The 16856-nt window shown below is 32.0% G+C and overlaps 1 protein-coding gene across 1 annotated transcript; it reads right to left on the bottom strand.

Moving 5' to 3' along the window:
• Window positions 1-3005: 3005 nt before the first annotated feature.
• LOC131847247 (uncharacterized) lies at window positions 3006-11422 on the bottom strand. The gene is made up of 3 exons (XM_059196768.1): window positions 11206-11422; window positions 7903-8112; window positions 3006-3407 (listed from the first exon to the last, which is right to left on the bottom strand). The coding sequence occupies exons 1-3, from the start codon at window positions 11273-11275 to the stop codon at window positions 3196-3198; spliced, it is 492 nt and encodes a 163-aa protein (XP_059052751.1). The 5' UTR covers window positions 11276-11422; the 3' UTR covers window positions 3006-3195.
• Window positions 11423-16856: the final 5434 nt, after the last annotated feature.

Below are 16856 nucleotides of genomic sequence, written 5' to 3'. Positions count from 1 at the left end.
TTGATAGTAACAAGTTTGAGTCTTTAATAGAATCGAATTTGTTTGTATGATATGAATACATTTTATTATTCATCTTTTGGTTATATAACTATATATACAGCAAAGTCAAAGTATTCATATGGATTTTTTTTGCATTCAGGTAAAATTTTATTTTTATCTCCCTACTGGTCTGTTGAGCTAACTACATTAGTTCAGAAACAAACTTAACTGACAACTACAATGTTACTGTCGGCTATGACTAATAAACACACTGTGTGATAACATGTTACTGATTTTTTAAAATATAATAATCTCTATTTAGTCTTCAGCCTCTTTGCATCAATTATTTTAAAATTTTATTTCTTAGGCGCTTCCATTCCTTTTGGATATCATGACAGTGTTATGTCATAGATTGTGCATTATATGTTTATTATAATGAATGAATGATTACGTTCTATGAGTTATATATACGCGGAAAAGCCTGTGATATTCAGTTAATAGTTCAAAGTAAGCATATAAAACGTAGCTCGATCAACAAACATTAATTACCGTAATATGCTTAAATACGTTTTATGGTTACGATCGTAAAAACGAATATTAAATCCTCCTTTTATATTACATAATTGATTTGAAACTCTACAAGAAACAATTACAACAGTCATTATGAGGAGTTTGTTTCTTATTATTATATTATAAAGCTTTTATGAGTTGAAATTTTATATTATTTGTATTTTGTAATTACTTATGTACTCAATGTTATGATCGAATAAATTTAGTAATTGTTAGATATAATGATCACGACATATCACTATATAGTTGATGAACGTAGGTGTATTATCTTAAAATATATTTGAAATTCTGAAAAGAATATCTAGTCTCATATTAATTGTGTCTTTATATATTATATGTATTAGGTTTATGAAACCATGAATATTCAAATATATTTGGTTATTTCTGCAGTCATGGCAATTTTTTGTAGGACGTTCACGTTAGCACAGACTAATATTTTTACATTAGTGTATCGTAGTTTAAGATTTGATTTTTTAAATGTTTTATTGGATTTATTAGAGACCGATACAGTGAATTGGCTTCACATATAAGGACTTGCGCAAACGAGGGACAATTCATGGTGTATTTTTGTCTGTACAAATAGAATATACACTACCGGTGGTATTATGTATGTCATATTGTGTTATGAATTATATTTTTTCCAAATTTATGTTTCTAGAATTACTAATTTTGTCTATTCGTTGATAATAAGTAATGAGAAATATTAATTAATAAATTTGTAATAAGTCTTTTATATCCCAATAGATTCCTTGTCTGCGCAGGCTCCAAGTGGTTATTAATTAAGTTTCAGTATTTTGAGTGCTGTTATTTAATATTATACATAATATTACTCACTATCCATTCCATTAATTTAGGTTAAATAGTATTTACTCGCCATATATCAAAAAGTTACGATTCTGTGTACGGCTCTAAAAATTTAGTATTTAATTAGTCCGTAGTTATCAAGAGTGGCCACACTGGCCAACAGCCTGATATAACATTTTATTTTGTTTCAAATTTCACTTACTACGATGTAATGAAAAGTTTATGAGACAATTTTATGTCCATTGAGAGATAGCTAATAAAATATTAATATTATACCTTATATTTAATATTCATATGAAAGTGAACATAAACTAAACACTGCCTGTTGAGCTTTATTGTGAATTATTGTTGGCTGATGACTATGTTTTTGTGTATTAAATTTAATTAATTACATTATAAAGAATTAAGTGTAAAATTTAATATTATAATTTACAGAATCTCAGTGAAACAGAATCTTCCTTTTAATGTTATGTATATATATTGTGAAAAGACGGTGATATAATTATGTATATTAAAATTAACTAATTATATTTTAGCTAAGTTTATCGTTATGTGTGTATCTAAATTATATATTTTTATGTCTAAATTATGTCTAGAGACATATTTTTCACTCATTTTGTTCAATATATCTTGCAGATTCAATATATTTTGTGTACGCAAACGCTTAAACGAAATTTCAATTTAAATTAGTAATTAAATATAAGCAATTAGTATGTGCTATATATGTACATCTAGAGAATATTATATAATTTACAGCAGCAATATTTCTTACATTATATACTTTCTGAAGTTGCAAATGCTGTTTGCAAAATAGTTGTTACTTATTAGACACTTTATATTAAAATCTCCAGTTCAATATTTACCATAAATAGTCTTGCTATTTATGTACAGTGGCATTAATTAATATGAAGTCGTTGGTTTCCCTGTAATGATTTACAAAATAAATTGTACAAACCTAATTTATGTTGTTTCAGATATTATTTTATAATATTCCGAAGTATCCTCTAAAATAAAGTATATTTTATTTGTTTATTTATACAATTACATACTACGTGCTCTATAAATATTATACCCTACCCAAGAATCAGGGTTATATGTATATATTTTCAGGCAAATAATATTGATTATACAATATAGCACTAAATGCGATGTAATGTTCTGATAAAATATGTATAAATAGGAATTATTTATTGGTTGTTACAAAATATTGGGTGATAAAAGGAAAATAAATACACTTTTCACCGAATTTTATTAAATAAAATATTAAGTAGTAAATAAGTAGATTGTGTAAAATATAAAATACAAAATAATTTATCAAAATAGTATTTGCTATATTATAATAGTTAATGTAACAAGTATGCAGAAGTGACAAAATCAGCGTTTTGACATAAAATGCGTGTTGGAATATATACCGCATTGAAAAATAATGTATACTATTTAATTCGACTAAAGGTTTTTTTGGTATCCGAAAAAATTTGAACAACGCATATAAAAATGGTATTGACTACATGGTATCGGTTACCACTCAGTGGTAATCCGTATTCCTACAAGATTTCTAAGTTTTTTATAAAATACTTTATATATTAATATAAATTATTTAAATTCCTTATTCGGTGGTCCATTGTTGTTAAACGCATTCCTTCCTTCTTCCGCATCACACGTTTATGGCTAGCGTTCGACTGGTACCATTCGTACATATTCTTTTCTCTCAATGGAATGAATTTCTATGAATGATGATAATGAGAACAGATAAAACAAAGAATTCATTTTTTTGTTGACAATTTATGTGAAAGAATGACAGAAAATGACCAATGCGGATTCTATTTAGAAAATATATTCCTTTCACCTTAACACATAATACAATATCAAGGAGACGAGTGGGACAGAAAATGATAAGTGTTCACGGATGGCTGTATTACAGTTATTTCCGTTACAGATGTAGCATCGAGCGTCACTATGGCCTCGAGACCTCTCCACTGCTTCTAAACCGAGACAAACTGAATCAACTTGCACCTTTGGGACGCAGCCTTTGATGACGTCTACTGTGTTACTGACTGAAAAACAAAATAAAATTATGCTATACTTCTATTATTTTGTTAATGTTATATACAAAATAAGAAATTGTTTAGACATTCGTATTATTATTTATTTATCGGTTACCTAGACAACTTACTAGCCTATAACAGTCCTCCCCACTTAGCCTAGATGTTGTATGCAGGGTGCCGACAGCAACTGGTTCACGTGACGGTGCCAAATGTAACCGTTGTCCATCTTTATTTTGTAGTGTAGGCGCCCTAATCGCACTAACATTCTACCGAATTCCCATTTCCGCCCATGGTCTGCATAACTCCTGACTTGTACACGGTCACCCGCTACAAATTCTCGGCCAGGATCGATCTCTACATTAGTTGTAATTGCCGTATGGTTGTCGTGTCATGATATGTAATTGGGTTCTGATGTCTCTTCCGAACATAAGCTGGTAAGGCGTTTAGTATTAGATCCAGGGGTTCGACGTAAACGCGCTTTTACCACTAATAGTTTGTCGGTGAGAGTACCGCCCTCGCCTTACATGGAACTTAAGGCTCTTTTAACGGTTTGTAATCGTTCTGCTTGATGGACAAGCAGAGATTACAAACCGTTAAAGTAGCTGGATGATACGGTGCTGATGTTTTATGTTCTGTGCCACAATCAGACAAAAAGTTTTTGAATTCCTGTGATACGAATTGACGGCCATTATCAGAAACTAATAAGTAAGGTGCACCGAATGTACAGAATAGTTCTTTCAGTTGTCGGATGCACCATGTACTGGTGGTTATTTTCGTGGGAATAATTTCTATCCATTTTGTGTACTATGATGAACAGCTGCTGGCCTGATATGGGTCCAGCAAAATCTATGTGTATACGCTGCCATGGTCCAGATGGCTCCTCCCAGTCATGTAGAGGGGCTTTGATTGGCTCGTTTTGTATTAGACAACAACCTCTGCATGATTTAACTGTGATTTCTATGTCTCTATAGATGTTTTTCCAATATACATAACTTCTTGCAAGTAATTTAATTTTTAAGATACCTATGTGTCCGGCGTGTAATTCTTTCAGTATTCGTGGATGTAGAGTGCGGGGAATTACTACTCTACTTCCTTTTATGATGCAGTCATCTTGAAGGGTCACTTCATGGTCTTTAAATCCATGCTGTATTATAGAATTACCGCTTTTCAATGTATTGAGTAATTTTATTAGTTCTGGGTCATTTTTAGTTTCTCGAGCAATTGTTTTTGGGCATATTTCTAAAATATTCATTTGTTGTAATTGAAAAGCAGAATGTTCATCAATGTTATTATTTTTTACTATTTCTACGGCAAATCGAGATAAATCATCTGCATTCGAGTGTTTTGTTGCGCTTCTGTAATCAATTTTGTAATCAAAGACGGAAAGAAAATGTGCATAATGAAATAATCTTATTGTACTTAATACGGGTAATGTCTGGTGTGGGTGGAAGATTGATGTCAGAGGTTTATGATCTGTTACCAGAGTGAATTTTCGGCCATAACAATAATGAAAGAACTTTTTTAGGCCCCAGTATATAGTCGTAGCTTCCTTATCTATCTGGCTATATTTCTTTTCGCTGTTAGTCAGAGATCGTGAAGCAAATACTATCGGTCTTTCTGAACCATCTGTCATTTTATGAGATAGCACGGCTCCGAGATCGACCGGCGAGGCGTCCGTAGCTATTATTAAGGGTTTCGTTGCGTCGATTTATTCTTTAATCTTTTTGAAACTTTCTTCGCATTGTGATGACTAAGTGAATTACCTGTTTTTAGTCATTTGTACAGTGGGTTCAAAATAGATGCTAAATTCGGTATGAATTTAGTGTAATAGTTTGCCATTCCGAGGAAGGTCCGTAATTCGTTTATATTTGTGGGGCGGTCTGCGTCGGTGATGGCTTTGATCTTTTCTTTATTTTTATGTAGGCCATCCTTATCTATGGTATGACCGAGATAGTTTATACTTCGTTTCAAGAAGTGACATTTGTCTCTATTTACTCGCAGGTTGTTATCTCTTAATTTTTGTAATACTTGTTTCAATCGTTGGAGTAGTTGTTCTTCCGTATTTCCTTGTATAATTATATCATCAAAGAAGCACCTTGACACCCGATAAGCCTAAAAGCAATTGGTCCATGAATTTTTGCCATAGGCTGGGGGCTACTTTCACTCCAAACATTAATCTGTTTACTTTGTATGTGCCTTTGTGTGTACTTAGAGTCTGCATGAGTGCGCTCTCTTCGTCCATCTCCATATTTAGGTATGCTTGTGTGATGTCAAGTGTACAGAAAAAAATACCTCCGTTCATTTCTGAGAAGATATCCTCAATAATCGGTATTGGGTATTGTTCGTTTTTAATTACTTTATGTAATGTAATTTTGTAATCAGCGCATAGACGTATGGTTCCGTTTGGTTTTACTATGGGTACAATTGGTGTTCCCCAATCGGAATGGTCAATCTTCGTGATTACGCCTTATGTGCAAAGGCGATCAATTTCTTCTTCGACTTTGGTTTTAAGTGCATAGGGAATTCTTCTCGGTTTTATTAATATTGGTAAGGAGTTTTCAATCAAATGTAAGTGGGCTTTGTAATTAGAAATTTTTCCCAGTTCAGATTTAAATACGGTAGACTCAAATTCTTCTAATATTTGATCTAATTTTATATGGATTTTATTTATATTTATTGTTCGTATATCCGCTAGGTTACAAGTGTCCAGTTCTTTTATCCAACTTCTACCAAAAATAGGGTCCACGTTCTGATTAATAATATAAAGTTTACCGTTGAATGCATGATTTCGATACGTACACTTCACGTACACCTCTCCTAAAGGTTCAATATTTTCGCCCGTGTAAATTTTCATTTTAATATTAGTTTTGTAGATTTTTTTGTTTAATTTCAACTTATTAAAATCTTTAACTGACATTGACGAAAGTGCAGCTCCCGTGTCGAATTCCATTTGAATTTTCTTGGTTTCAATAATTAACGTAATCATGTATTTCTCGGTCGTTTCACTTTTAATATAATTTCTTTTAATTTAATTTAATTAAAATAAAAGTTAATATAATTAACTTTTATTTTAATCAGCTAAGCTGGCATTGCTTATATTACTCGTAGTGTCGATTTGGTTTGTTTTTGTTTTACGTTGTACACAGACACGTGCTAGGTGGCCTTCCTTTTGACAATTACGGCAGATACTTTTGATAGCTCCGCATTCGTTAGCTTTATGGTTTGTCTTACCACAGCGAAAACATTTTCCGTTGAGGTCATGGATAGTAGGATTTATAAGCCTTCCTGATATTCGTGCTGTAGAAGATTGATCTGTCATTCTTGATATGGATGGTGTATCTTATTGATAGAATCCGTGTGATTTCGAGTATCAAAAGTCATTGAAGAGTTTTCATTTTTACTCATTTCTATAGACGTGGCAATTTGAACTAGCCTTGAGAATTTAGGGGTATCCCTTTCTTGAAGGATTTTAGAGCGAATTTCACCATCTTTTAATCCTCTAATAAATTGTAAGCATAAAAAGCTCTCTAAGTTCGGTTTTTTGCATTCGTGACATTTGAATTCGCAGTTCGCAGAGAGTTTTTTAAGTTCTGACGCATATGTAGTTATTGTTTCGTCGTGTTGCTGTAAACGTGATATGAAAGTATATTACATTGCCCAAATACTGGGTTTAGGGTCAATATCGTTTTCTAAAATCTGTGTAAGTTCCTCAAATTCCATATTTAATGATCTGATGGAGTTCAGGGCGTAGTGTTGAGAGTAATATGTATACTTTCATTTTCGGATCTGTGATCATGTTTAAAAGAAAGTAAACTGACTACCGTTTTACAAAATTTTTAAAGGTTTCGTTATCTTGTAGCGGTTGAAAATTCATTTTAAATGGTATCTGGTTAGAAGTAGTGCCGGAGCATGTAGGGGTTTCAATAAATATTGTTGAGTTTAAATAATTATTTGCCGTGACAGTTGATGAAATCTTTTTTTTGTGTTCTAAAATACATAATTTTATTTCCATACCCAGTTCCTCAATTTCATACCTATAAGTACATTCGGTTTCTAAATCTTTCTCTTCTGTTTCTTGTTCAATTTCTTTTTGTATTTCTTGAATTTTCTTCATTGTGTCGTTTAACATTTAACACTTCGTATCTAGTTCTAGTAGTAGTTTAAGGAGAAATTTTCCTGCGTATTTAGGAAGTTTTCTACTTTTGTCAACATGCCTCGTAAAGATGCTCTTACCCTTTTGGGTTTTTTTACTTCAGGGTCCGTCATATCGTCGCCAATTTGTTATATACAAAATAAGAAATTGTTTAGACATTCGTATTCTTTATTTATTTATCGTTTACCTAGACAACTTACTAGCCTATAACAGTTAACATAGTAGGTAAGTAGTATAAAGGAAAGTCACCCCTGCTCTTTATATGTTTCACCAAGTGTTTTTGCTTGCGTTTTGTATTCAATAATTATACAGTACGTAATATTCCGCAATCAGTATAAGGTAGGTACTTACTACTTTTATCATCTGGGGTCGCCACCATCTTCAAACATCTGTACTCTATGGGTACTTTAGAGCTCGTAGATGGAGGTGGGTGACCATGCCTAAACACCCATTCTGGGGACACCCAATTACTTGGGTGGCATTCTATCGGGGCGCCAGGCGAGAATACTTCTTCAGGCCGGCAGCTGAGGCAACGTTTGTGGAAACAGCTCTCGGATGCCACTATAAGAGAATTGACGCTTTTATATTGTAAATGTTATGGGGAATAGGTATCTACTGAACTGCGGCAAAAAAAAATATAGTTTATTTTATTTATTTATTTTTAGATTTATTTAATTCCGTATTTTGATAGATACTGAATGGCTAAAAACTATTATTCTAATTACTACAATCTCAACTTTATTCGTCGGTAGAACTACAAATATTTTATTAATGATAACTTAAAATATTGACAAGGCCTGAGTAGATATAGAAGTCTAGTCGAGGAGGATTGTTTTACTTCTGCGCAAAGGATCGGTATATTTATTGTATTCATCCACATAAATGAAAGTAAGAACACACACATAAAATCAGTTCTGATTTTTATGTATAAAATATTTTAGGTAAACTTTTTTAAGTTAATTAATGTTAATTTCTTATACTTTTATGGTATAATTTCGTATCAATCTAATAGACATACTGACCACGTGGTCAGTATGTCTATTAGATTGACAGTATGTATATTAGATTTACCGTTGGATAAAACTGGTTCATGTTCTTGAATACTTATACCTATTAACTGATTAATATTTTAAATGTAATTTAAACAATTAGTTTAAGCTAATTAAGCAATCACGTTTCCTTTTGCTGCTGCAGCCCTTACTAAAATATTACAATGCTTAACTATGTTGCAGGGATTGAATTTACGACGTTTGTGCAGGCGCTTTTTATGTGGAAATATAAGAATCGACTATTACGATATATTACTGTCATATAGAGTAATATATATATTTAGTGTCTATAGTAAGTACAAACTCTGCTTAATTTGAGAATCTATCCAGATTCTGCCTCGTGAGATATGTTCAGTCAGAGCCATATCATTAAAGTGTTAATATGTAAGTAAATATATGAATTGATTGGTATTTTGAAGTCCTACTTTTTTGTTAGTCAATAAAAAAAATAAAATGTATAAGGGCTACATATACATTTGTGGTATTATTTACTTTGCAACAAATCGATACAATTTGCAAGTCATTAGGCATTAAACCACGGTGCAAATATTTAGCTGTAATTATATTTAAGATTATTGAATCGATCGTGTGCGACGTTCTTAATCGATGTTCTTGTTCTTCGTGTAATGATGACCACTCCAGGGAGCGGTTTACGTTTGTTTTAAACGTCGCAATCATATGTCATTTTCTCGCGTTTCGCGCCATTTTACCGGCCATCAGACGTCGTTCAGAACCACTCTCGGATATGTAATTATTGGAAGCAAGGGAATATGCTCTCGATGCGTCGGTATGTGTATGCCGCCCGGTTCGCTTTGAGCCGATCGCACCTACTTTCTTTTGATTTAAGTTCAGTTTTGAGCATATTATTATTTGCCGTTATTTGTCAAGATGTTCTGATTATATTCACCAAGATTTTTTTAAGATTAAATTTTCGTGGTCGTTTTAAAACTCTTTATGAATAAGCAGATTTAAGTAGTTAGTGGTAAGGTAAGATATAGAAAAAAAACTAAGAACCTAAGGAGGACCGGTATGTAATGTTTTATATTGTCATCAGCAAATAGTTTAATAAATCAACAAGTTTGTTTATTTTCGGGAGTATTTGTCAATCGCCATACTTATTACTTATGCTTTCTTCTATTTTTTTCTATTTCATTGAGTTTTCTGTTTTTATGTAACTCTACATGCCATAAAATATTGAATACTACTCTTTAGTTACCTACTTAACAGAATGTATTTCGCTGCTGATTTTTGTCTATCCGGTGATGCGTAAAATGATCCGTTGATCGAGGTGTGAGAAAGTGTCTGATAGGCATGTGACATAATTGTGCGGACTTGTGTGGTTATAAGAAATTTTAAGCGAATATGTTTATATTTGTAAAATGTTTTACAGTAGGAACAGTAGGCCTATGTCGCATTACTAGATACACCTAAGTGGCAACGGCAAAAAGCCTTCTTACAGTTTTTGCAATTGAGTATTTTATATTTAATTATTATTACGTTGATATGCCGATATTTTAAGTCGTTCGTATTATTATTCGCAATTTATTTATACTATATGTATAAATAAATAGCGAAGATTTTTAATAAAGAAAAAAAGTAATTTAATAAATAATATATATCCAAATATTATTGGTAGGTACCCAGCTCTAATTACACATTGTCGTTTTCTCAGATGCAATCAGCAAACCATACAGATCTTCTATGTTCTGTGTTACTTGATATCGTTCAGTGCATTGATTAAACGCATACGCCACAAAACCATATAAAAATGTCCTTATTCAAATCCAACGTATAAGTGCTGCGGACACATTCTTATTTAGTTTACATAGTTTTATAATAGCACGAAGAGAGCACAGTATAGTATGATGGAATCCTAAATTCATTCTCTGGTTTCTTAACTAAGGTCCTATTAATGTTAGAACGAATAAGTAAATATATATAATACATGTTATTAAAATGATCACATTTATGATCTGTTTCACAATTGTTTGGCTTAATGGAAATTCAACTAGGTTACAACTACAATATAATAAAACTATTCAACTAGTCTGATTAGGTACCTACCATAGGTGTTAATTTTTATCACGATTTTTGTTACCCATAGCAATGACCCGAATTCATAAGCTTGTGATGATCAACATAAAATTGTCACCCACGCGTCGTGTCGTGACATACCTAGTCGCGCATTGACAATGTAAATACGTTTGTCAACAGTGGAATAAATAAATATTTATCCAGAGGCAATACGAGGCGAGATGAGTCGGGTAACCATTGTTTGGCAGCTAGTGGCGGCGCGCGGGCGATCGGTCTCATTCATTCATACCCAACGGAATGAATTAAAAGATTCTGATGTAATCCGCTCACGTGAGCGAGGACTACACTTATAGACAATACTTATATGTATACATAGATATATTCTGTTTATGTTACGTAAACTGTAACGATATGTGTATTGTGGCAATGGGTTTAAGTGGACACAAGATTTTCACGTTTTAACACCATTGTCTTAACCATTTACGCGCGTAAAAAAGTTTATTACTAAAAACACAAGCGATGACATGAAATTAACAGCGTTCCAGGTATAATACTGAATATTGAAACTTACCGTAGGGCAATAACACCGCAATACTCCAAATCAACATAAACATTTCTGGAGCACAGTTATAACATTTCATACGCGTGCCACTTGCAACTGCTTTTATCGTACTAATCTATATTTTAATCTAGAGCTGAATCACTTTTATCTTTTTGCCGGTTGCCTTATCATTTGGTTGTAAATTATTTTGACGGTTCAGATGGAAAACAGTATTGTTAAGTGTAATGATTGATATTTTGGAAAATTCTATTAATTTCTTAAACCTTGACTGGGCGTGCCGCGCGCTTTTGTGACTACTATATTTAGGTACTACCTAAGACACGTTAGACCGATATTATTGTGGAACTATAATATATTCAGTCTTGGCACGTGCTTTTTATCGACGGAAATTCAAATGCTTCAGTTTCGTTTATACAGCTGAGTTAAGAACTTAAAAACATTATCCATGACGTCAAAGTATTTAAAATGTACATTGAGAAACACTGATAAGAGTAAAGAGATATTGTCTATATGAGTTTATATTCGAAAGTATTTCTAATTGTATATAGTTAAATAGTTATATGGTTTTATTTCTAAGTGTAATTTTTTATACAGATAGGTTAGATAGTTTTTTCATTTATGATATTCCAATCTCATCTCTTCTCATCGTGAGGGGGTAAATGATTGCATACATACTGATTCACAACATTTGCTAACCAATGGGACTACTAAATGATTATTATATTAAATAGTTGCCATTCGTTTTTGATAATTAATGATAATGATAATTTCCTTTAATGATATCTGTAAACCGACCTAATCATTTAAAATATTTTTATTATGTTGATTTATTTGTTTCGTCGGTCATAGTAATGTTTATTACAAAATAAAAGACAGAACATGAAAAGGAAATAAAACAAGACGTTAACGTAAATATAATACTTACTTTCAACAATACCATGATAACAACAGTACAGGAATAGCAACACGCTTCATCGATCGACGAAGGTGTCATGTCACTTCCTAACTGAGACAATCTACCTTCTACCAAATAGGGTTGGAAGTAAACTTGCTGGCAACGTTAGCAAAGTACTTAGAATATACTAATATGAACCCAATTATTTAGCAAAAAGGATTTCTATAGTATATGTTTCATTTTTGTATGTACACGTGCAAAATAGTGGTCGAGATCGCGTTTGTCATGGTTATACATGCGACGGCGGCGTCGTGTCGGCATGCAGTAGTCGCACGGATGCCGCCGATAGATAACACGATTTAGATGCTGGGATGAATGTTGACTCCGTTTCGCCATTTATTTAAGGTCGTATAACCTTTTGGCAGATTTGGGACGATGCACAGTTTGAAAAGGAACAAACAAATTTAAATAATTTCATTTATTCGTACATGCCTCATCTTGTAGTTAGTCACAGTTGCGCAGCGGATAAGAGCTGTATAGAAATAAAAAATATTACGTTTTTATTATACCTATTACCTGCAATTAAATAGCTTTAACCAGATATTAGATAGATACTGCGAGTGTAAATATAAAATAAAGAAGCAATTACAGGAAAACCACTTATGCAGATATGGATGAATAACAACAAAAACGTTAACGTCTACGATAAATACCTACCTATTACAGTAATTATTTGAGTTGGACTTGTGATGTATGTATGTATAATTGTATATAGGTGTTATGCGTGTAACGTCGTCGAAAGTAAAGATCAGATAATTCCAAGTAGAGTAGAAGAGTTTATCTATAGCCATCTTTAATTCTTAAGTGTTTCGGGCGTTACAATTTAGGAGCGGCAATGCTTTCACTCATGGAGACCAATTAATTCTTGGTCGGTACATTAACTGTTCGATAAATTTCTCGAAAAAACGCCGACGACCGACGATAAGAGGAACCCGTTCGGGAACTCTTCTGTTGATTAAAAAGGTTTTATTTATCTTGGACAATTTGTTAATGCCACTTTTCTTGCCTTCCGGTAGCCGTGTAATTGAATCTTCTGGTTTTTGAAGATTTATTGCGCTCGTTTCACAGAGCTACCGTCCTTTGATTAGCGGTCCTATTTAAATTGTAGCAAACTTAATTTGTGTATTCATTTAAGTGGCAGTTTAATTGAAATCTACTACGTCACATGTTTTATAATGTACGGAGCTATATAAATAACTCATTATGAGAGTAATAAATCATTGTGAGATGTGTATGCTATAGGATTGGTAATACGACATTTTACGAGTTCAATAATAGACTGATTGATACTGTTACTTTATAGCTTTTTGTGATGTTACATTACATACAGTAAAAAACTAAAATATTTTAAAGGTTTGCCGCGAAACTTTTATAAAATTAGTAAATTTCCTCGCGCTGGGCCTTTTATCAGGATTCTTGTGGGAATTTCATTCGACAATCAGAAAATAAATCTTCATTAGTACGATGGCTACCTCATAAAAGCAATCTAAATACCTTAAAAAATATTTTTACACATCTACAGACGAAGAGTAAACCTAAGTCATATAAGTGGCCCAATGTTTCCTATTTTTGGGAAACAGTTATAACTATTATATTAATTTGACTTTAATTTCAAAATGCTAATATAGTGATATAGTTATACTGTATACAAAGTCGTTTAAACTTTTAAAGGATTGTGTTTATAGATTAGTTAGTCCAATACAATACAAATACTTAATTGTCATGATGTAAGGTTCTAACTTAATATTATTTTATGCAAGTCACCAACATTCTCCTGTTAATTACCTTTAAGTACATCTTAGTTTTTCTGAATAGAATTAATAAGGTAATACTTATTTAATCGTCTCTTATTATTTATTTACAAACGCAAAACTTAACAACTGTAATTAAGCTTCTAACAAACCTAAGTTTAATTTAGGCGAGCAGTATTTCAATGTGGTTAGTCTTTATTTATAGACAAATTTGAAATGATAAGGGACACTACGAGGGAATGTCAAGTGACCGACATAGTGACCTCACGATAGCATCCGTACAGGACGACGCGATCGCGTGAGATACTCCCGCGCACGTCCGTACGCTGTTCCGAACTCACGATCCTGCACTGGGGTGACCATACGCAATGCTTTAATAGGTACCTGTCTCTATTAATAGGTGTTATTATTGTTTTTTCTAGGAACAGCAGATATTGAATATGTGTAAAACTTAAAATCTAAATTTTAGAACATACACCGATATACAAATACGAATTATCACAGTACTTATCTTTTTTATTTTATTCAACAAATTACATATTACACAATATAGTTTACATAAAATATACCACTTCAACTTAACAGGCGCGTGTGTGGCAGTCGCACAGTCCATTTTCACCTATATGTTCATGTACACATATGGTCATATGTATTAAATAAGGAAGATATAGTATAGAAGTCCTATAGGCTTTAACACTCGCTTCTAACTAGTTTAATATAATTTAAAAATGTATTATCTTGTATAATTATGCACGTGTGGTCACAACATCCTGCGCCGTTGTTTGATCTCCTCTTTATATTTTATACTTAAAATACCTGTTTTTTTTCTCTTACAGTTTTTGACCTTGTTCGTATAGCGATTTATGTAAAATCTATGTAAACTCAGAACGTCACTTCTGCTTTATAATTTAAAGTTATACTTTATATTTGGAACACATTATACTCGTAAAAATAGAAATAGAAATAATCTTTATTCAAATAAACTCATTACAAGCACTTTTGAATAGTCATATTTTGATTCTACTTTTACTTTGATGAATATGCATTCCGAATGAGTGATTCGGAATGCAGATTCATCACAAGAAGAATGAGCAAGAAACTTGTGTGGTGCTCTTTTTAATAGATTTTTTGTTATATAAATAATTACAGTATATCAAGTAAGAGGCATGCGATAATCAACATAGAAGTCGCTACGCACTCATTATTAATGTAATCAGATAATATTGTCAGTGCTATAGATTTAAAGTTTTTCTATAAAAACATTATTATCGTTAACGAATTCTTCAATTTTATAGTAAGCTTTTTTACAAAGGAACTGTTTTATTTGACATTTAAATCTTTTTTCTGGCAGATTTATAACAGACTCTGGTATTTTATTGTAAAACCTTACGCAATTGCCATAAAACGAATTACTAACTTTAGCCAACTAGTCGAAGTCGGCAGAACTAAGTCGACTCGCCTATATATAGTTACCTAGTGCGCCTAGAATAAGTCATAAGATCTACTAAGTAAAATCAATAATTCGTTTACAACCGAGTTTTTTATTCTTATTATACACATACATACATTTTTGTATATAATTGTAAAGGCAAAGAAACTGAGGGTCCACTTACTGCTCATGAGTTGCCATTCTGGAGGAGTCAACTGTATTCAGAGCATTGATACTCACAATGCTTTATGAAGATTGTTATATTGGCTTGCATAACCCGATCGTATCGCGAATTTTGACGTGCCAACACTAAAAAAACTTAATTATAGAAGCGGAATCAACGTAAAAGTGGATATGCATGGCCAAAAACTAAGTAGCTCAACTTTATAGAGCTGCAATATTAAAGTATATAAACATTGAAGCATATAATAAGTTGGCAACTAGTATAGAATTTCTCATAACTACCTATATTATAATCGTGACGACGCAAATATCTGTTTGTTGGTTTATAAAGTTTTCACTTGATAACGGCGTCAAGAATTAGGATGAAATTTGATAAAATGTGGTGTTAATTATGCCTTAAGAAAGCGAGAGAAAATGGTAAAATAATTAATGTTTTTAATTAAAATTTGAATGTAACATTTTTAAAGCGACTCCTACAATTTTGTACTCAATTTATTAATACTAAATAATAGTAAAGGGCATTATTATGCATGTTTTATTTAATATTCTCGTTTGATTATCATCAATGTATAACGGTTTAAAAGCTTTCGAAGTCGCGAGCATTCCTAGTGTATTATTATTCGGAGATATACTGCAACTGTATTGTTTACATACAGAAATAGTCTGTCAATAGATCAATGTAGGTAGAAGTATCACAGGCCTTAGCATAGCACAATAGCCCAATAGCAGAAATAGTATTTTTTAGTACGGCACTTTGCCCTACTAAAAATACTATTTCTGCGCGTGCTTAATTAATTTTTATCTAAAGTTAAAAGGATTTATCTACGGTAGAATGAAAGTAAAGAGAATAAATAGTAGTAATTATAAATGGGACAGTCAGAGACATTATCGTTTCCATACCATTAGATAAATAACACTGGATTTGCTTTATTTTTTGGAGTTTATCTTCGTGGCAGGTGTCATCTTACTTTAATTATTGTTTTTTTAGTTAAATATTTGTTTATTGTTGACATATTAATGAGAAATGAACATAGTTGATATATTACCTATTGTATGAGTTCATTAACTCATAGTAACTTGTACCAAATTCTTTCTATACATTATTATACATACATTTTATATTTAGAATGAATTTTGCTACAACTTACTGTAGACTAAGTACTAATACTTGTTTAAACTAAATAGACAAACATCCTTTCGAAAGATGAGATCTCAGCATAATATATAGTAACTTATATAACTAATTTATTTATAACTGATTAAGAATCAGCTTACTAACACTTAAAAATAAAACTTATGTGCTGCCCGTATTATTATAATCGAATCAACAATTTGTCGCACG

Source organism: Achroia grisella, unplaced genomic scaffold (assembly GCF_030625045.1).
Source record: "Achroia grisella isolate CSIRO2021 unplaced genomic scaffold, CSIRO_AGI_Agris_v1 utg516, whole genome shotgun sequence".
In the NCBI taxonomy this organism is placed as follows: domain Eukaryota; kingdom Metazoa; phylum Arthropoda; class Insecta; order Lepidoptera; family Pyralidae; genus Achroia; species Achroia grisella.
This window is presented reverse-complemented; position numbering and strand designations above follow the sequence as displayed.

Bases quoted from the DNA above. Each gene is read 5' to 3' on its own strand.
- LOC131847247 (XM_059196768.1), bottom strand. From the start codon at position 11,275: ATGAAATGTTATAACTGTGCTCCAGAAATGTTTATGTTGATTTGGAGT. The intron at 8,113-11,205 runs GTAAGTTTCAAT...ATTCTCTTATAG, and splicing joins TGCGGTGTTATTGCCCTACG to TGGCATCCGAGAGCTGTTTC. The intron at 3,408-7,902 runs GTAAGTACCTAC...TTTGTTTTTCAG, and splicing joins GACCCCAGATGATAAAAGTA to TCAGTAACACAGTAGACGTC.